Source organism: Phascolarctos cinereus, unplaced genomic scaffold (genome assembly GCF_003287225.1).
Source record: "Phascolarctos cinereus isolate Bilbo 61053 unplaced genomic scaffold, phaCin_HiC Scaffold_2;HRSCAF=192, whole genome shotgun sequence".
In the NCBI taxonomy this organism is placed as follows: Eukaryota; Metazoa; Chordata; class Mammalia; order Diprotodontia; family Phascolarctidae; genus Phascolarctos; species Phascolarctos cinereus.
The window spans coordinates 189,068,906-189,092,191 of NW_027555625.1; the positions used below are offsets into that span (position 1 = coordinate 189,068,906).

At 34.4% G+C, this 23,286-nt stretch overlaps 1 protein-coding gene across 1 annotated transcript in view; it reads left to right on the plus strand.

Annotated features, from left to right (window-relative positions):
• SNTG2 (syntrophin gamma 2) overlaps positions 1-23,286 on the plus strand; it is a 639,175-nt gene that overhangs the window by 366,576 nt on the left and 249,313 nt on the right. Inside the window, exon 9 of the mRNA XM_020965876.2 lies at positions 22,707-22,834. Coding sequence (XP_020821535.1) covers positions 22,707-22,834 — 128 coding nt within the window. The remainder of the gene's footprint in view (positions 1-22,706; positions 22,835-23,286) is intronic.

Consider the following 23,286-nt stretch of genomic DNA (forward strand, 5'->3'; position numbering starts at 1 on the left):
GATGCAAGGGTTCAGGGATCCTTTCTGGGTAAACACCAAGAGAGCAGTGACCATACCCCTCCCAGAATAACACTAGATTGGAAGTACTGAAACTTGCAGACCCCCAGATCTAGCTCAGAAAAGAGCAGTGTGGAAAAGCCTGGGACAGTACCACCCCAACCTTAGGTGAGCAGAGTCCAACTTTAACATAAAATTCAGTTAAAAAATAGCCTGGAAAAATGAGCAAACAACTTTAAAAAGAACTTGACCACACAAAACTACTATGATGGTAGGGAAGACCAAGACATAATCTCAGAAGAAGACAACAATGTAAAAATAGCTACAAGCAAAGCCTGAGAATATAAATTAGACATAAACCCAACATGAATTCCTGGAAGAGTTGAAGAAAAAGCTAAATGGTGGAGGGAAAATTGTGAAAAAAAATTGTGAAAGGAAATCCGAGCAATGCAAGAAAATTATGAAAAAAAGAATTAATAGATTAGTTTTTTTAAAGGCATGAAAATACTGAAGAAAATAATAACTTAAAGAAAAAAATGACTAAATGGTAATAGAGGAATGCAAATTCACTGAAGAAAAGAACTCCTTAAAAAGCAGAACTGGCTAAATGAAAAAAGAGATACAAAACCTCATTGAAGAAAATAGTCCCTTAAAAATTAGAATTGGGCAAGTGGAAGCTAATGACTCCATGAGACATGAAGAAACAATAAAATAAAGTCAAAATGAGGGGAAAATAGAACAAAATGTTAAATATCTCTTCAGAAAAAAAAACTGATCTGGAAAATAGACAGATAATTTAATAATTATTAGACTTCCTAAAAAGCCATGATCAAAAAAGAGCTTAAACATCATATTTCAAGAAATTATAAAATACCCTGATATTTTAGATACAAAGGGTAAAATAGAAATTTAAATAACACCTCCTAAAAGGTATCTCAAAATGAAGACTTTCAGGAGCATTATAGCCAAATTTCAGAGCTTCCAGGTCAAAGACAAAATATTGCAAGCAGCCAGAAAAAAAAAAATTCAAATATCATGGAGCCACAGTCAGGATAACACAAGATTTAGCAGTTTCTGCATTAAAGAAGCAGAGGGCTTGGAATATGATGTTGTAGAAGGAAAAGGAACTAGGATTACAACCAAGAATAACCTACCCAGCATATGTGTATGGATGGATGGGATAGATAGATAGATAGATAGATAGATAGATAGATAGATAGATAGATAGATAGATAGATAGATAGATATACATATGTCTGTGTGTGTGTGTGTGTGTGTGTGTGTGTGTGTGTGTGTGTGTATTTTTCAGGGGGAAAATGAATATTTAATGAAATAGAGGACTTGCAAGCATTCCTCATGAAAAGACAGTTCTGAAAAACTAAAGATGAAAAAAATGCTATCCAACTCCAGAGAGAACTGATGAACTCTGAGAGTAAATTTAAATCTATTTTTTCACTTTATTTCCATTGTTTTTTTTGTGACATGGCTGATATGGAATTTTTTATGTCATATTGCTTGTTTTCTCAATGAATGGGGCAGAGGCTGGAAGAAGGAAATTAATTTTGATTTCAAAATTGAAACAAAGAATGGTAATAAATAATAAATTAAAATAAATACTAAATTTCACCTAGAAGTTAGTAAAAATAAAGATGTAATTATCCCCCATTCCAAGTTCATAGACTCTCCAAAATCTATCCATGCGTCCTTAAAGGTATGCATAGACCACAAGTTAAGAACCTCTGGCTTAAATTATAGCCTGATTGATGAGGCAGCTGCTGGCATAGTGGATAGCATCCTGGGCCAAGAGTCAGAAATACTTGAGTTCAAATCCAGCCTCACACACTTATTATTTGAGTGATCCTGAGCAAGTCATTTAACCTCTGTTTGACTCAGTTTCCTCAACTGTAAAAGTAAGAATAATAACATCACCCAGTTTGCAAGATTGTTGTAAGGATCAAAAGAGATAATATTCGTATATGCTATATGAATGCTTATTCCTTTCTTTCTGATGAATCTAGCCCAATATTTTCCGCCTTACCTGTATGCAATTAAGAAATTATTCACTTTAAAAATAGAGCTACAGATTTAATAGATCAGAGGTACCAGAATCATGTAATTATGGAGCAGTATACCTTACAAACTATCTGATCTTACTCACTCATTTTTTGATAGATCTTAGATAGAGAGATAGATAAGATTCCTTATCTGTAGATAAGGAAACTAAGACTTAGAGAAGGAAATGTCCTATGAACAAACATCTAGTTGGTGATGGAACCATGACTTAAACCCATGTCTTCTCATGCCCGATATACTGTTCTTTCTATCATAAAAACTTTCAATAATCTTTGCATGTTAATGTTTCTCCTTAAACATATTTTTAAATATAAGCTGAAGTCAGAATTGAGTTAACAAGGAGGTGATAGTGTCTCTGTACTTTGTTCTTGTTACATCACATCTGGTGAATATGCTCAGCTCTAAGAAACAGATTTAGAAAAGACATATCTATGATGGATATCTTATAAATTTCTAATATTGTTTAACAAACAGTAGTCTAAAACTTCTCAATAAACAACTTCTATAAATTATCTTTGTGTTTGTGAGCATGTGTCTATGTCTATGTGTTCTGTGCATGGTCTCCTAATTCAACTTTTGAACTGAATTGATAGATACTCAGTGACTAAAGTTTCAGTATTTCAAGTATCTGACCTCACTAGAGTGGCTATTCCCTTCAGTTATCCATATTGTGGCCAATCCATGCTTTCTTAACCTTACTATTTTTTATCCTTATCTGAACAAATGACAGCATTTATTAAGAGCCTACTATACACCAATGACTGATATATTTTTGAAAATATCTCATAGATGATTGCTATTTCTCCCCCCCTCTCCTTTTCCCTCTCGCTCCCCACCTCTTCCCCTCCTCCTTCTTTTTGTGTCTCTGAGTCTCTTTCTGTCTTTTTCCATGTGTCTGTGTCTTTCTCTTTCTCTCTCTCCCTCTGCCTATCTTTGGTAAATTGGGGTTATCAGTGTATTGTTACTTATATTTGATATCTATTTTCCATTCTTCTGACATAACCAGCTTATTTTCTGGTCATACAAATTTTCAATAATAGTATTTATGCCACTTTTTACATTAAAGGAATTGTTTGCCTAAAAAAGGAAGATTGCAAATTGAATATTTTTCATCAAAAATCACTGAAATTACTGTTTACATTTCTCTTATGAACACATGAAAATGTAGTGCTAAAAGGGTGCTAATAAAATGAAAATGAGTGTCAATTATTTTGGACTGCAAAGCATTCTTTAATTTGACCACAGCTAGAACATTTCAGATTAACAACTTCCTCCAATTACTTTTAAACTTTGGGGCTGCTAATTGAGTTTTTCTTAGAGTAACAGAAGAAGAAAAAAAACACTACCACCACCATGAGATAATAAGGAATAAACCTGGATAAATACCTACAAATGTGACACTTTTAGAGAACATATGGGAAGGTTGTTTTGTAAGGTTAGTCTGTTTCTTGATTTATTTCCCTAAGGTGTACTTTTAATTAGCTGCTGAATAACCTCAGCCACTTTGTCTAATAGGTCATTTCATATCTATTTGGAATGCTGTATGTGTATGTATGTTTTAATATTGCTGTTCATGATGAGGTTTTAAATAGATTTCTGTAGCTAAAACTATTTTTCCCTCAAGTGAAAGTGAAAATGGTGATATTATATAAACAGATGGCATTATTATTGCAAGAAGAGTACAATTTGTCATACTGTGCTCCATACTCAAATACAGATGTATGATATGTCATTCTTTGGACCATGAGTTATTTTAAAAGAAAATTGCACCTAGAAATGAAGTCTAAAGATGCTTTAAAATATATCTTAATATTAGTTCATTTAAAGCAAAAGCACTGAGAGAAGAGTGACTCATAGAGATTTCCCACTGACTAAAGCAATTATTGTCAGCCATTTGGGAAAACTGTCTCTTTCTTGAACTGACCAGATGTGAGACAAATACAGATATCTAGTTTATAACACATGGAGACAAAGTATACCACCTCTCTTTCAGAGAGCCTGCCCATTATCAGACATCCAAAAATGTGCAGAGGCCAAGGGGATAGTCAAGATGAATTAATTTTTATTGAAATTTTTCAATAAAATCCCAATAAGATTTTCACATGGATTAAAAACTATAAATACTAAAATCATCTCCAGATTAAAGTTATCAACTTCAATATTAAAAACCAATGTCTTCTTAATCATCAAAATAATTTATTAAATTCAAGTACTTTAATTAATTTGGTAGTATTACTTTGAACCATCCATTTCATAGCCACACCCCACCCCTTAACACAGCACACATGCACACACATACACACACACACACACACACACACACACATACTATCTCATCTGGTCCTCACTATCCCATATGAGGATAAAGATTTAGTTCAGTGAAAAAACATAGAGATGACATGATGGTTGACTTCTAGTATTGGAAAGGTTGTCATATGAAAAAGCATCTGACTTATTCTACTTTGAGAGAAAAACTAAATCTATAATGTAGAAATTATAAGAAGGAAGACTTAGGATAAATAAAAGGACAAACTTCAAACAATTAGGATACATCTGAAAATAAAACAAGCTTGCTTTGAAGGTAATTAATTTTCTGTTACTATAGTATTACAAATGGAAGTTGGATGGTATATTTGGTAACTCAACAAATATTTATTAATTGCCTACTATGTACTAGGTACTGTTAACATGATTTTTCTTTGGGAAAGTTTAGATATTGTGATCTATTTCCAAGCTTTTCCTTCTATGATTTTATAATTGTATGGCAAAACAGAAATACATAAAGAAAAACTAATTTGGTCATAACTATTCATCAATACAACCATTGATTTTTCCTTATGCTAGGGATTTTTAAAAAAATAATACCTATACTTCAATAAATCTGTGATCTCATTGATGTGGTACTACCTCCAGATACAGATCACAACTGAGCCACAGTCTCAATTTTTTTTTCAATTCCCAAATATGTCCTTCTATAAATACCAAAACTGATGATCCTCCCAGTCCCTATGTGACTTTTTTCCTTAATTATTTTAAATTATTCAATGGGACAAATGAGACAATTTTCAAAGCATTTATACAATGCCTGAAACACAGTAGATACTTAATAAATGCTTGTTCCTTTCACTTCTGTGGGTAACAGTGAAACATTTGGATTAGCCATCTGTTATCCTTTGCCTTCCTTACATAGCTTTCCAACTTTTTTTTCTGAACATCCATTGCTGAGATGAAGTCCCTTCCACCTCACACTAAGGTCCTATTCTATTGCCTCCTAATGGCTCAAACGGGGCTCTGAATCCTCCAAGGCTATGTGAGCAAGATAAAAAAAACTCTAGCAAGCTATTGTGAAAGTAAAGTTGTAAAGGAGTAAATTACTATAGCAATGGGGACAGGGATGGGAAGAGTGATGGATTATTATGTCTATTGTCTGAAGACTGGCCTAGCTATGTTCCTGGAGTTTCAGATCAAGTTGGCTGAGGGGTTATTAGTTTTGTTGGTCACAGAAACTCTAAAAAATGATTAAGTTAGAAAAAAGTTATTACCTCTACCTGGTAGAGGAAGTAAACTCAACAACAACTTTTGGATCCTTCAAATATTCCTTTTGGCTATTTCTTGCATGCAAATAAATTCCTAACATGATTCTTTCCATTGGATTACTCACAATGGTGAGAGCTTTTCCCATTTGAAAATGATAGTGCTGATTGCATAAAGCCCTGTAAAGTTATGGCAGCTCCTCAGAGAGATTCCTTGACAACCAAAAGAGTTTCATGAAAACATTTCACAAAGGAAAATAAAAGTTGAAGAAATACTATTGCCCAGATTATGACATATGGTCAGATTAGACAATCCAGTAAATCCATCAGAATACATTATATAATATACATGTGTGTATACAGATAGATAAGGAGAGGGAGAGAGAAAAAAAGTGGGAGAGGGAGAGAGAGAGAGAGAGGTGAAGTAAAGATGGTAGAGTGAGAGGAAGCAGTACAGTGTAGCTTCCCACTAAACTTCTCCACAGTATTCTAGAAAACACAACAGAAAATATTCTGATTGGGAAAGCCAAGAGAAAGTCACAATAAATTTTTCCAGCTGAGGGTGGTTTAGGAAGACAGATAAATCAGCAGATTCAGGAGACATGGTCTAAAAAAAAATAGAAAAAAATGTTATATACCTCATAGGAAAAATGCCTAAACTGGAAAATGGATTGGGAAAGGTAATGTAAGATTCATTGGACTACTTGAAAGCCATGAACAAAAAATATAAGAACTAGGCATTATATTTCAAGAAACCTTAAAAGAAAATTCTCCAGGTCTCTTAGAAGCAGAGGGCAAAGTAGAAATTGAAGAAATTCACTCATCACCTGCTGAAGGAAAATAGGTTTCCAACCAAGGATAAATACTCCAGTAAATCTTAGAATAGTCCTACTGGGGGAAAAAAGGATTTTCAAAGAAACAGAGGTCTTCCAAGCATTCCTGATAAAAGACCAGAGCTGATTAGAAACCTTGAAATAGAAACATAGGAGTCAAATATGAAAAGGTGAACAAGAGTGAGCAATGAAAAGGGATTAAACAAGGTTAAATTGTTTACTTTCTCATTTGGGGAGATGATACATGTAGCCCTCAGAATTCTATCATCATCTAGGGTCACAGAGGGATCCTAATTAGATACAGGGCCTGGAAGTGATTTGTTATGTCTTGATTATCTCAAAAGAAAAATGGAAAGGGTGAGGAAGAGGAACATGCTGAGTCAGGGAGAAAAGGAAAAGAAGAACAGGGGAAATTAGCTCACATAAATGAGGTACACCAAAAACAAGGTTATACAATAAGGAAGAGGCAATGGACTGCATGGAGTGGGTGACACATGAACTTCAGTCTCATCTAATCCGGTAAAAGAGGTAAGAATACACATTAACACTTATGATTAGGTATAGAAATACATGTTTCTCACCTGACAGAGAAATAGGAGGAGAAGTGATTAAGGGAAAGGGGAGGGAAATAGGAGTGCAAATTAGGGGAGTTATTAGAAATAAAACAAACTCTTAAAGAAGGAGTATAGACAATCACTGAGAATGAACAATGACTTGAATCCAGAATTATATAAAAAGAAATGAGTGGACTAGGTTGAAGTGTGAATTCACAAATGTGATCATACTACCAGAGAAGAATAACACAGAAAAAAAGGACTACAGATAAATATTGTGAGAGAAGATGGAAAATTTTTAAATATATTTATCACCAAAAGAGAATAGAAAGATCTGGGGGGGAAAACCTCATTAATATGAACAAGTTGGATTTGTACTAGGGATGAAAGGATGGTTAAATGTTACAAAACCTATCTAATCCAGTAAATTAAAAAATGATAGCAACCAAAGACACATGATGATATCAATAGATGAAGAAAAGACCTTAGAAAAAAAGAAAATACATATTTATGCTAAAAATAGAAAATTTTTAAAAGTACTGAATAATTTTTCCTTTTAATATTTTTATTCTGAACTTGAACCTTAAAAAGAAGACATTTCTATATGCAAAGCAGAACAGAAAAAAACAGGATTATATTTAAAACTATTAATCTCTTATCACATATAACTTACTTTTTAAAAAAATAGCATATAGTAAATTCAACATATTACTTTAAGAGATGTCATGCTTGTCATTTTATTTTGAACTTCATTCTGTTACCTGGATTTAAAAATACTTCAATAACTCTTTTCTTTTTTTTCTTCTGTTTCATTAACAACACTATCGCTGATTCTCAGTTCCTACCAATTTCTTTCCCCCTGCCATTGCAAATGAAAACCAAACAAAACATCAAGCCCACAATCCTTGTAACAAATAACCATAATCAAACAAAATAGTTTAATAGATTTGTCATGTTCAAAATACTATACTTCATTCTGCAACTGAGGTCTGTCATCCTTCTTCTAGGAGGCAAATAGCATTCTTCATCATCAGACATTTGAAGTCATGGTCTGTTGGTAATTGCATTGATTGGAGTTGAAAAATCTTTCAAAGTTGTCTTTTTTTTTTCTTTTTACAATGTTGTTACTGTTAAAATTTTCTCCTCATTCTTTTCACTTCACTCTGCATCAGTTCATACATGTTGTCTCTCAAAACAATATAAGCTCTTTGGGGGCAGGACTCTTTCTTTTCTTCTCTGTCTCTTTCTATGTGTCTTTTTCTCTCTGCATCTCTGTGTCTGTCTCTGTCTCTCTCTCTTTGTATGTGTGTCTGTGTCTCTCTATCTTTCTGTCTTTCTGTCTCTCTCTCTCTCTCTGTCTCTCTGTCTCTCTCTCTCTCTCATCCCCAGAATCTAACTCAGTGCCTGACATATGGTAGTATTTTATAAATGCTTTACAATGTTTTATAAATGATTTATATTATTTGAAATAGTCCTAGAAATTAGAATCAGACAAGAAAAAGAAAATGAAGTCATAAATATCCTCAAAAAAGAGGCCTAATCATCTTAATTTACAGATGATTTTTTTCTTTGCTTAGCCCTAGAGGATTAGCTTTAAAAAAGCAAACAATCAATAATTTCAGTAAAGTGGCCCATCTAAGCATTTGAAACATTCATCAACACTTATATGTGTGTATGTAAATGTTTATGTTGTAAATACTATATCTGCTTTTAGACATGGATGTATATTAAAATTCTTCCTACAGAAATAACTGGGAATCAGCATACAATGCGTATTCAAGATTTAAATACAATTATAAAACACTGTACATAAATAAAGGAAGGTAAATAATTGGAGGAATATGTATTGCTTATAGTTGACTTATAGCAATATAATAAAAAGCAAAGAGACAAAAGTCTAGAATCTCAAGAGAAATAGTGAAAAGAAAGAGTAATGAAAGGAGTAATAGAGAAGAAAGTCAATGGTCACAATGAGTTTCTTATATATCCAATTTCCTCCTTCTTCATAGTGTAATAAAGATCACGTGCTTAGTTTTGAAGAGGGAGATGTTGTCCAATTGAATTTCTGCTTGTCAGGGAATAAGTAGACTAACCTTAGAGAAACAACTTTCTGATGGCCTACTAATTCATATGTTACTGCTGGCTCTGGCCTACTATAGTACCCTAAACATACTTCTTGATGGGTGCTGATGTGGTTTCAGTATACCTTCCTTTGACAAATACTACTATTGCCCTTCCACCAACTTCTAATCACTCTGTCTGCACACACATCCATTCCAATATTGATGAATTTAGGCTATTATAGCATTGTGGCCTGGTATACCATTAACCAGTCCTTTTATTCTTGAATTGCTTCTTTCCTTTCCAGTCTATTACTGTGAAGCTTAATAAAATGTATGATGTATAGAAACAGAAAAGACAGAAATAAAGAAATGTTTACTTTCATCCTGGTATAACCAGTTCTTTATGACTATAGTCAAGTCATTTAACCTCTATGAGAGTTAATTTCCTTATTTGTAAAATGGCATAAAAATATCAGTGTGGTGATAAGTTTGTTAAAAATCAGAGTGAACTTTTAAAAATGAAAAGTGCTATAATGCAATATTATATAGTAACTCAGAACAATAAAATAATCCCACTAGTAATTGAAATGGGAATAAAGTTTATTTTGTGTAAAAAAATTATATACTTCAAAAAAACTAAACAAAATGTCTCAAAAATAAATTTTACCTGGTATCAAATAGTTGTTGGGTTTTTTTTAGTTTTGTGTGAACACATTGAGTATTAACATTAAAAATATTTAACTTCATTTATGTTGTGTTTGAGATGTAATTTGGTTTTATTTAAAACTGAGTTGGCAAATACAGTTCTCAATTTGTGGGAAATGATATACTATCCTTTCAGCTATTATTCTTAATTATTACATATCTATCTGAAAGATTTTTAAAGTTTTGTAGTCTATAAATAAAACATTGCAAACACTATCAGGTCAGAGCTCTGGTACAACTAGGAAATTATTACATTTGAATGTTTTACCCCTTATAAAAATTATTTAATTAACTTTGGGTTACTGTGAGTATTTTTCTATTTTCTTTTTTTTTTTTTTGGTTAAGCAATGGGGTTAAGTGACTTGCCCAAGGTCACACAGCTAGTAAGTGTTATGTGTCTGAGTCCAGATTTGAACTCAGGTCCTCCTGACTTCAGGGCTGGTACTCTATCCACTGTACCACCTGGCTGCCCCTGTTATTTTCTTAAGACTAAATGCACACTTTTCTTTGATAACTAATTTAGATGTAAATGTTATGTTCTTTCCAGGGAACAAATCTCAGACCATTGATAAGTTTGTTAACTTTGATTCGGGAAAAGTTTAAGCCTAAGGTTTCTTAAAACAATTTCTCATGAAAATATTTCTTTCCAACATTTTAGTTTTTAATATTATGTATCCAGAATACTATATATCATGGTACAATTTCTGTGAACACATAAAAATATAATCCTGCATTATGCTCCTAAGGGTCTCTTCTGTTTTGCCCAGATAAATGGGCACGAAACCATAAAGCCCTAAAGAGTGAGCCAAAGTAAGACCAATTGATATAGAATGCAGAGATTCATTCAGTTAGGTCTTTGAGATGAAATAGTCAATTCTCCCTTATTAATGCTCTTCAGGAAAAAAAATGAGTATATGACCACTTATCAACTATTTTATATAGCACCTTCATGTTCAAGTTTAAGTTAGACTAAATGGCCTTGGCCTTTGAGTTTCCTTCTTATGATTTTGTATAGGTCCTACATGCTAATCAAGGCCTTTTCTCATCTCTTCTTCCTTTCCCCCAAGTATTAGCACTATTCTTCTTCATATTATGTCATAGTCATCATTATTGTTGTTATTCAATTGCTCAGTCATGTCTGAATCTTTGTGACCCCATTTGGGGTTTTCTTGGCAAAGACACTGGAGTGATTTGCCATTTCCTTCTCTTGCTCTTTTGACACAAGAGTTACTGAGGCAAACCTAGTTTAAGTGACTTGCCCAGGGTTGCATAGCTGATAAGTGTTTGAGGCCAGATTTGAACTCAGGAAAATGAGTCTTCCTGACTGCAGGCTTGGCACTCAATGCACCATACCAACTAGCTGCCTGTTTAATATCTAATATGTATTTAATTGTATACATGTTGTATCACCCCAACTTTTACTTCATTTGGGCCCTGTACTAAAAACTAAAATAGAAACAAAATTAAGAATTTTTTGATTAGGCAAGATTGGGCTAATATGGGGAAAATATTTCAATTTAATTTGTTTGACATTTATTAAGCAAATAGTGTGTGTGTGTGTGTGTGTGTGTGTGTGTGTGTGTGTATGTATGTATTAGAGAAAATGTAAAAGGATATACTTGGATAAAAAAAAGGTTCACAAGTATAAGATGGGAGAGATGTGTTTACACATCAGTGATCCTGAAAAAAAAAGAGCTGGGGAGAGGGGTTAGATGTCTTCCTTTTGCTACATACCTATACACACACATACATATTCACATACATATACACAAAAACATATATAAAATAAACATGAGGTAATTTATACAAGTATTGGGGAAAGGGGGAAGGCACTATCTGGTGGAGATTGGGAGAGGCCTCATTGTATTGATAATGTGTTCAAGCCTCACCTTCACCACAATAGGGGAGGGGTTTCCTTCCAGTAAGGCATTGGCATTGTATCCAAGAGTCTTGTTCCTACTCCTGGTCGATAACTTATGGATCTATATTGATCACAATCCAATAGCCCTCATTCTCTTCTGCGAAAGCAAGAAGTCCTACTCATTAAGGTGAGGCTGACAGTTGTCCTAGTCTTAGCCCTGGCCATTGACTTATGGATGTAGAAAGAAGGGAAGAGTTCCCTGTCACTAGGACATGGGCTTCAAACTAATCCTTTGCTATATCTGGTGAAGGTAGCAAGTTCTGCCAATGCTGGTGTGGCTGCCAAGAGTTCTCATCCCACTCTCAGTCAGTGATTCAAGGATCTAAGAGAGAAGGAATTCCCTACTACTGAAGCATAAGCTTCATTGACCCATCCCTTTCTTTCTCTGGCAAAAAGGAAGACATCAATGAGGCTGTTTGTCCCACTCCGTCCATGGAGCTACAACTTTCAGAAAACTTAGTCTAAGCTTTGTTTGGCAACTCATGAACTAAGGGGAAGAACCAATGATCCAGGCTTAGCTTATTACCATCCAGCTGGTTCAGTTTGATGCTCACAGGAAGGGCAACTCCAACAGTCATTACAGGGGTTTTTTTTTAGTGTTGTTTGGTGTTGTTGTTTTAGTGTTTATTTGACACTCCTAGAGGTTGGTAGTAGATATAAACGAAGAGGTGCAGGCATTAAAATCTTTAAGAAGAAATGGGAAAGGGAGAGAGGAGGAAGAGTGTGGAGGACAGGTTCCACTTAGGGAATGAGGTTATACCAGTGGGAAGAAAGAACTGATCCCTGCCCATTAGCTGAGCATACAATGCAACTATGATGTCAAATGACTGGCAATGATTACTTCACTGATAAAGGATTTGAATGGGATTTTTATAGGAATGTTCAAGAACATTTCCCTGACCATCTACATGGTGGTGGGGCCTATTTCTTAGTTTAGGATAATCAAAAATGTTCCAAATATTTTGATCTTGGACATCTCAAGTAGTTGGGCTTATCTCTCAGGTTCAGGGTAAGTGAAGGCCCACCCAATCGTTGACCTTGGTCATCTCAACAATGACATCCTTATGTCAAGGAACAGAGTAGAGGATGGTCTAATGGTCTTATTCCAAGAAGCAGGGCAGGAGATACTCTTTTTTCAGGATGCCAAATTAAAACTGCATTACAAGTCAGAGTTACAAAATGGACCCAAGTCACAAAATATTCTGAAAAAAAATTCAAAGGAGCACACAGCAATGAATATTTATATTGTACTTATGTGGAAAGGTATATAAAACATGGTGATTGATATTTACCAAAAATGTTTATCTCCATCATGAAAGTTCAGTTACTGAATACGTATCAAAAGATTCTCTATACATGACGAGGTCTTCCTGATTCTCCAAATTTCAGAGGACTTTTGCTGATAGTATCAAGCTCCATGATCTTTTAGCACTTTCTAAATGAGACCCATAATCATTCCAAAGAATTTAAAAAGTCATTGTTCTGGGAAAATTTTTTTAATGATTCAACTTCTCCCTGAAAGAGAGGCCTAACTTTTTAATGCCAATATTTTCCATTGATAACGTAGGACTGCAAGTCATGAAATACTCTAGTCTTTGAAGGATTGGAATTATAGACCACCCAAAGGGCAATAGAGATATATATGGTGGGCATGAACAGGATACACAATATTGCAAATAAGTAATTATGCAAGGTGAATGATATAAATGGTATAATCCAGGAAATGAGTGACCAGAAAAAAAAGAAGACTTGTCATATATCAAGCTAGAGGGATAAATGATTGATAACCTCCACTGACTCCACTGGCACCCACACAAAGTTAGAAAAATAAAACCCTCAGTATATTGGATGAATCTTCTACATTGAATTTATGAGAGTATATGTTTAAGAGCTAAACAAAATAGACTTGCCTGTATAGGCTACTATCTGAATTTTTGAAGGGAATAGTCCCATCACTGAGAACACAGATCCATTGGAGTATAACCTTTTTGGGTAAAAGTGTTCCTATGTAAGATATTCTATACTTCCCTAACACTTTTAGGAGGGGCATCGCTATAAATTACTAAGAATATAGATAGACATACATATAGATATATACATATAGATATATATATATACATATAGGTACACAAGCACACACACATATATATGCAAACATATATGTGTGTCTATGTATATAGACACACACATTTACATACATATATACATACACATATGTATATGTGTGTATGTATATACACACATATATGTATATACACACACGTATATATGTGTATTTACATGTGTGTGTGTGTGTGTGTGTGTGTGTATAAAACTTTTCTATTGTACAGTGATCCCCTTGAAGTAAACCTCTTGTTTACCCAAGAGGTAATCAAGTCTGTTTTCCTTCCCCAATGAATATCTAGGGGGCTGGGGCAAACAGGTCTCTTTTCCCCTTCTTCAATGAATGGCCCCAGACTATTACACTGTTTGAGTTACTGTATCTGCTTTTTGTAGCTGTTCTGACTCTCTCTTTGCTATCACTTTTTTTAAAAATGTTGTCTCAGTACCTAACTCAAGAAGCTGTCATACCATCCATAACTTCCCTTTCTACTATGATGCTTCAAATCTTTCCTGGATCAGGCAACAAGAACTAGTTTTACTAAAATTCTATGTATGACAAGAATAAATGGGTCCCAGGATCTTAAGCGACTATTCTGTAAGAGAAGTGCATAAAAGTTCTGTCGGGACCTTGTGACATCTATTTTAACAGCTTGCCAGTTCTTTTCTTTGATTTTTATTTTTAATATTTTTACTTAAATGTCCTCAGCTACCTCAGATTATATTGAGGCTGTGTTATAAGTGATCTCCACATAAGTAATAATAGGAACAATAATGATAGTAATAATGTCTAGAATTTATATAGCACTTTAAGATTTGCAAAGTGATTTAAATATGTTAACTCAGTTGATCCTTACAACAACCCTGTGAGGTATATATTGTTATTCTTTTCCCAATTGCATAGATAAAGAAACAGAAATAGTGAGGGTAAGTGGTTTGCCTCCAATCTTTTACCTAGAAAATTAGAATTCAAACTCAATTTTTCCTGTTACCATTTACTACACTCTGTCCTCTTCCACCACCTATCTGGCCTAGACTAGGCAGATTTATCTCAGATAAGTGAAATGTTATATTGTGAAAGTGGTTCAGACTATAAGGTTACAGCACTGGCATGGTGAAAAAGACAAACTGAGAGAGGGAAAAAGTAATATGTATCAAAGCTCTGGGAGCTAAGAATATTTTTTTTTCAAAATAGTTTTAAGAACTGCATGAATGAAGAATGTAGCTTTTGAGTAGGTGCAAATTACCTGCCTTGTTTTCAATTTCCCTTCATCTGTACCATTACAATGGCACATCTACTAATAATCTAAGGAAGTTTACAATGATACTAGTTTTATGATGCTTTCTCAATATACCTGTCTAAAAGGGGAAAAAAGTTTTGTAATACACAGGAACTCTGTAAGGCAATGAATTCCAGATCTGCTGTGCAGGACTTGGAATATCTGCTGTTTTAGAATCATTGTGGTTAAAGCTGGATGGCTACTTGGATATTCTTTATTCCAGACTCTAAATCCAGGTATTCTGAATCTAAATACTTGGTGCTTTCCACTATATCATACTGCCCATCAATGGATCTTATGAAATTCTCAAAAATTCCTTATCATCAAATTTAATCAATTTATTTTCATTTAAAAAGTGTGTGACTGACCTTGATGTAATTGAAATAGGAAAAGATACTATGAAAAATAAGATTCCATAACTCCACAAAGTTTGGGAAACATCAAATCATAGAATGTCAAAGGCAGGAGGAACCTCAGATATCGTCTTAATCCCCATCCTCACACCTTTGTCCACCTTATAAAAGAGGAAACTAGAACTGATTCCCATATCAATTTTACTTACCCAAGATCTCATGATCCAGACTAAAGAGTCAGAGATGACTTTAAACCATTATCTAGTTTTCTTTCTAAATCTGTGTTTTATTTTGAAGCATGTTATATTCTCTTTGAGACCTAATGTCAAAATCCTTATCAATCAGTTCTGAACTACCCACTTGTTATGTCCTTTCCTACATGTCAATTAAGTATAAATAATGTAAATATGATTTTTCTTGGAATCCTGATGTGATTTCTGAGTTGGTATAAATTATAAGGATCAAAGTGCTCTCTCTTAAAATTTCCTTGTAAGAAACTAAAAGTGCTCAAATGGAGGGTGGAGCCAAGATGGCAGAGTGAAAGCAGTGACTTGATGGAGCTCTCCCCCCAAACTCTACCAAATACCTATAAAAAATGGCTTGAAACAAATTCTAAAGCAGCAGAACCAACAAAAGACAGAGTGAAACAAATTTCCAGCCCAAGACAACCTGGATGATTGATCAGAAAGGCATATCGTGCTGGGCTGGGAGAAAAGCTCCATTTGGCCTGGGTGCGCAGGCCACAGTGAACCTGGAGCAGGCCTCAGAAGACTGAATAGTGGGCAGCTGTGGCAGTTTTCAGATGCCTCAAACCACAAATGCCAAAGACAACTGAGAAGGTCAGTAGGAAAAGTCTGTTTCTGCAGTGCTGAGAGATAATTGTGGTGTCTCAGGTCCAGTTCCCCAAGAGCGCAGCCCTGGGGGGACAGCTGCCTCCTGAGCTTCCAGCTCATAGACTTAGGGGGAATGCAGTGGCTGATCAGATGGAGATTGCAGAGATCTCTTGGCTGTGCTAAGGCAGGAATCTCTTGCTTTGCCCATGCTTGGATCTGGGTCACAGTTTTTAGTGGTGATCCTGGGGTGAGGAGGAGTGATGGCATTGTGAAGTTTGTGTCTTGGTGTAGAGAGAATCCTCTTCATGTTCCAAGGCAGAAAAGAGTACTTGTGGTCACTTATGGACCACAGCATAGGACAGGAAAGGAATAAACACCTGACCTTTGATCATACCACCTTGGAAGAACTGAAAATTTACAGGTCCCTACAAGTATCTCTGAAAACAGCTGTACAAATGTCCAAAGCTTGGGACAGTACATTCTCCACATTGGAAGCAGACTCTTACCTTAACAAAGAGTTTAAAACTCAAGTAACTGGCCGTGATCATGAACAAGCAGTGCAAAAAGTCAGACTATATTGTCTTACTTTGGCGACAAAGAAGATCAAATATACAACCAGAAGAAGACAACAAAGTCAAAGTTCCTACATCCAAAGCCTCCAAGAAAAATGTGAATCAGTCCCAGGCCTTGGAAAACCTCAGAAGGGATTTTGAGAAACAAGTAAGAGACATAGAGGAAAAACTGGGAAGAGAAATGAGAGTGATGCAAGAAAATCAGAAAAAAACAAGTCAACAGCTTGCTAAAGGAGACCCAAAAAAATACTGAAGAAAATAACACCTTAAAAAATGGCATAACCAAAATGGCAAAAGAGGTCCAAAAAGCCAATGAGGAGAAAAATGCCCTAAAAATCGGCCAAATGGAAAAAGAAGTCCAAAAGATTACTGAAGAAAATACTTCCTTAAAAATTAGAATAGAGCAATTGGAAGCTAGTGACATTATAAGAAATCAAGACACTGTAAAACAAATCCAAAAGAATGAAAAATAGATAACAATGTGAAATATCTCATTGGAAAAACAACTGACCCGGAAAATAGATCCAGGAGAGGAATTTAAAAATTATTGGACTATCTGAAAGCCATGATCAAAAAAAGAGCCTAGACATCTTTCAAGAAATTATCAAGGAAAACTGCCCTGATATTTAGAACCAGAGGCAAAATAGAAATTGAAAGAATCCACAATCCTCCTGAAAGAGATCCCCAAAGGAAAACTCCTAGGAATATTGCAGCCAAATTCCAGAGTTCCCAGGTCAAGGAAAAAATATTACAAGCTGCCAGAAAGAAACAATTCAAGTACTGTGGAAACACAATCAGGATAACACAAGATTTAGCAGCTTCTACATTAAAGGACTCAGGGCATGGAATATAATATTCTGGAGGGCAAAGGAGATAGGATTACAACCAAGAATCACCTACCCAGCAAAACTGAGTATAATCCTTCAGGGGAAAAAATGGTCATTCAGTAAAATAGAGGACTTTCAAGCATTCCTGATGAAAAGACCAGAGCTGAATAGAAAATTTGACTTTCAAATACAAGACTCAAGTGGAACATGAAGAGGTAAACAGGAAAGAGAAATCATAAGAGACTTATTAAGGTTGAACTGTTTACATTCCTGCATGGAGATGATATTTATAACTCATGAGACCTTTGTCAGTATTAGTAGTTGGAGGAAAAAAATTATATGTATGTAGATAGATAGATAGATAGATAGACAGACAGATAGATAGATAGAGGGCACAGGGTAAGTTGAAGATTAAGGGGTCATATCTGGAGAATAAAATTAAGGGATGAGAGAGGATTGTACTTGGAGAAGAAGAAAGGGAGAGGTAGAATGGGGTAAATTATCTCACAAAAAAAAACAGAAAAGGCTCTTACAGTAGAGGGAAAGGGGAAGGTGAGAGGGAATGAGTGAATCTTATTCTCATAGGATTTGGCTTAAGGAGGGAATAACATACACATTCAATTGGGTATGGAAATCTGTCTACCCTACAGGAAAATAGAGAAGGACAGAGAGCAGGGGGATGATAGAGAGGAGGGCAGATTGGGAAAGGGGTAATCAGAAGCAATACTTCTGAGGAGGACAGGGTCAAAAGAAAGTATAGAATAAATGCAAGGGCAGGATAAGATTAAGGGAAATAGAGTTAGTTTTTCACAACATGTCTGCTATGGAAGTGCTTTGCATAACTGCACATGTATAACCTATATTGTGTTGCTTGCCTTTTCAATGAGGGTGGGTAAGGAGGGAGGAAGGGAGAAAATTTGAAACTAAAGTTTTAAAAACATATGTTTAAAAAAATGTTTTTGCATGCTACTGGGAAATAAGAAATACAGGAAATGGGGTACAGAAGTCTATCCTGCCCTACAGGAAAATAGAAGGGGAAGGGGATAAGAGAAGGGGGAGAGATAGAAGAGAGGACAGACTAGGGGATAGGATATTCAGAATGCATGCCATCTTGGGGTGGGGGAAGGGTGAGATGGGGTAAAAATTTTGAACTCAAAATCTTGTGGAAGTAAATATTGAAAACTAAAAATAAATAAATTAATATTTAAAAAACTAAAAGTGGATGGCAGTGGAAACACTTGATTTACCTGGGTTTTGTACACCAGCTCTACTAAAGTCATGAAAACCTGACACCTACAACCTACTATGTTTTGGTTCATCTGGTGGCCTCCTGCCTCATTACCTCTACAAGCTATTAAGCTATTGTTGTGGGTGGTGTTTTATATTTTTTGGCTAATTTTAAAAGAACAAAGTTTTACTCTTTTTTTTTTGGTTACCTCTTCATTCTCAAGAAGGTGAAATCTATTGAAACAGATTTAAAAAAAAACATTGGTTAGGCATTTTGCTGTGTAAGAAATGAAGATTCCTTTTCCTCTCTTTGAATTTGTTTCTTCTATGAAATGAAGTGGTTGAACTATAAGCCTATACAAATCCTAAGGTCTTTGATTCCTTCTTCAGATGCTATTAACAATAGAAATAATAACTGCCTCAAATACATCACTGCTACCTAGGATGCTGTTTTCTTTTGGAGAAGCTATTTAGTATTGATTTTAATGGTGGTTGCCTTATGTTTTGCTCACTTGCCCCTGATGGAATTTAAGTGCTAAGTATCACTGACCATGGCTCCTAATTGAGATCCTTTGGCATAGAAACTTAGCAAGTTGATAAAGGAAAAGATAAAGAAAATTGTCATTGAAGGACCTGTCCTGTTTCTTTTCTGTACCCTATACTCCTATCTATAACGTATGGGAATATTTTTTTACCTCTTCTATGGAAAACTGAATTTTTCTTCCCATCATATTGAGAAAACTGACACTTTTTTCCATTCCCTCAAATAATTAGGATTTTCAGGTGGTGTAGTGCAAACTTTTTTTTACTTCCTCCACAGCAGGCTGTTTATTGAGCTCAGAAATCTAAGAAAATCTGTTTTATAAACTAATTTAAAAAAGTAGAATAATGAGTGAGTGAATGTTAGCCTTTCTACTGCACCTATTTATGTAGTATTCTTTAAGGTTTCAGTAACAGCTCAAAAGTTTAACAGTGAAGAATTGACTTAAGAAATTTAGGTTATGGACAATCTTAATGTTATTTTTATTTCTTATTCGTGTTGTCTTATTGTCAATTCTGGTAATTTTGTAAAGATAAAATGTTTTATAGGCTACAATCAAGACTATAAGAGGAGGCGTCCATTTCTAGGCAATGAATAATAAATTTTCAAGGCTAGCCATGGAGTGAGCTAGGCTTATTTTCCCTACCTTCCCCATCTTCTTCATTATTGCTTCTTTTAATGCCCTCCTAGAGCCACTTATAATGGTCTAAAATCCTGAAACATAAGTATATAGGAGCCACAAACAGCACCTGGTATGCCCACCACCATTGCTCTTGAATATTGAAGAAGTAAGGAAAATGGTAAAATATCTCCAGTAGACATCTGAGATGGAACACTTTTTGTACCTAAAGGAAAAGCTCAGAAGCTATCGTGTCAATTCCATCCTATGACATGGACCTGTACACCATACTTCATGGGAACTGGGTGTCCTAAGAGATAAAATTTGGGTTCTCCTTTTACACAAGGAAGCTCTGGGAGAGTCAGAAACCATGTTGTGAATTTCACTATCCATGGTTATTTTGACTACAAATTTTCCTCAGTAATCATTAACAAGATAGATTTTATTTCTCTGGTATGCCCTTTGGCAGACCAAAGACGTGTTTAGAATTCATTTATGTCTAAGCAACATGGAAAGTGTACGGGAAAGTCTGGTCATCTCTCATCTCTATATATGCTTATAAATCCTCAAACTTAAATAATTTCTCCAGGATTATGACATTGAGTGGAGTCTTCTGTTTTATTTTCCTTTCTTCAAAATAGGTTTAAAGAATAGATTTTTCTTACAGAAGTCACATCACTACCACTTGTGAAATTTCTAGAGATTTCATCCACAGGGAGAGGTAGATGGGAAAATCCATTCCACCTTACCTCCTTAGTGCTCTATCAGTTGTCCAGACCCCAAATCTTCTAGTAACTAGGAAGTCTTCTATAAGAAACTAAGATAATTTATCATCACCTTTTTATCTGTTAAATATCCTCACAACAAGGTAGAATGGAGTTAGACAAGATTGAGTATTGTTCTGATTTTTCATTTGTTTCATGCATTGCTGTGGTCAAAATGTTGATTACCTATCGGCTAGTCACTTGGTGATGAGACTCTAGGCACTTAGCTAGGCTAGTACTCAAATATCAGACATCATCAACTCTGTATTCAAAACCTCTTCAAGTTTTATAGGACCTCACATAGTTTACACTTCCATGACTATTTCTCATGAGGCATGGTTACCTTGATACTATCACAGGATCCAGTTTTTGGAAGAAAGTAGAAAGTGCTATGATAAAATGTAGTAAAGCTCTTCCTTTCACATAAAGAATAAGTAAATGTGGATGCTAATTCATAATCTATAGCTATTTAAAATATTTTAAGTATTTTAAAACTATTTTATAAACTACTTTAATCAAAGGCAGATTTTTGTAAATAAGATTTAATTAAAATAAATAATGCTTCCTAATTAATTTTAGTTTATATTTGAAATTATGGTCCTCCAAAACAATCTGTGACTGAAAAAAAACTTACCTCAACAGAAAGGGTTGTCTTCAATTCCATTACACAAACTAGCTTTTATTAGTTTTCTATGGCTTGATATTTTCATTAAAATAATTATTTGAAGTAATTATAATATTTCATTTTTCAACATATATATGTGTATTATATATATATATATATGTATATATATATATATAGACACACACATATATATGTATATACTGAGTTCTTATTCTGTAAAAGATGTTCTTACTCAGTTGTAGATGCTGAGTAAACCAAAAAGATGAATAAGAAATAATTCTAGTTCTACAGTCTTGGTGGGGAAATAAGAAAATTATATTGCCTCCTTTCATATTCAAGAATCATACTACAAATAGTCATTATTGAACTGGATTGTCATCAAAAGTATATGAAATTAGCTTTTTCAATGGTAAAACAGGAATGGTGAAGATAAATCTTCATTTCAGCAATTAAAAAAGGATGGCACTTTACTCTTTTTTCATAGACTGTGTATTTCTAGATAATCTTATTCAGAAAGATGCTTTTAAATTACCAAAGGAAGAATCAATATATTTGACTAGTTTTATTGTGTAGATGCTTTGTTTTCTGATCCCATAATCCATGTGTGAGGTTTTTTTCCCCTCTTTAGTGAAATAATTTTTGAACTTATTTAGTGTCTTTATTGTAATGATTTGAAATGGCTCATCAAATTGAAGGGTTCAATGTAATTACCATAATTTCTCTTTGTATTTTCTATGGCAAATATCTGTTGTACCATCATCTTCTTTTATGTTTATGTAGAATACAATATCCACTGTATAAAATGCTTTTAGTGAAAAAAAAATAATAACTCCATAAAATACTAATCAACACAACAATATTTTTAAAGATAAAATACATACAGTAGACCAAGTCTTGAAGGCTTTCAATTATTTTGGCTTCCTTTCCTCAATTACCCCATCCCTCCTCTCCTCTGGATTTCTTCCTCCCCGTGCATCATCACATCATCAAATTCTTTCATTTGTACCTCTTCATACCTCTGCCAGCACCTTCTCTTTCCTTCTGTCTAATACCCCTCTTATAGTTTTCTTTCAATAAAAGTATATAAGTATCACTCAAAATTTGGAAATAACTGAATTTTAAAGACCGTTGAAGAAATAATTTCATTTCCTGCTTTAGCATAATTAATATGGTCTAATAATCATAATTATATACAATATTATTTTTAGATTGTAGACCCATTCCATATATGTGGCTCTTTCTGAACTGATAGACTATGATTACTGATTTTCATTTATTCTGTACAGGCACCATCATCACCTTCCTCGCCCATAGCTAATGAACCAAAATATGAGAAGCGCTGGCTAGACACCTTATCAGTTCCTCTCTCTATGGCTCGAATCTCAAGGTACAAAGCTGGAACAGATAAATTAAGGTGTGTAATCATCATCTCCAAAGGGAAGAGTTAATGAATTGCATTTAATTTTTATGACAAACATACATAAAAATTTATTTACAACATCCACTTATTTCATTTAATTACTATACAATTTCATGCTTACTATATTTTGTTATTGTTTTACGTGGTCCAGAAAGATTCAATAATGGTTTCTTGTATTCAAGAAAACCACTAAAGGAAAAATAAAAATGTAGTAAATAGAGGGCAGCCAAAATGTTGATGAGAAAATTTATTTATATCTTGTGATTGCCTAGCTCATGTCATCTCTACCTACTGGAAAAGAAAACACCATTTCTCAATTTAGCATATTGAGAGATAGCTGGTTTATAAGTGAATAGACTTGTTTTCTAGTATCAGAACTAGCTGTGTGATCTGGAAATCTCTAAAATGGGGGGGTTATTGATTTTCTACTCTATGAGGTGAATGAG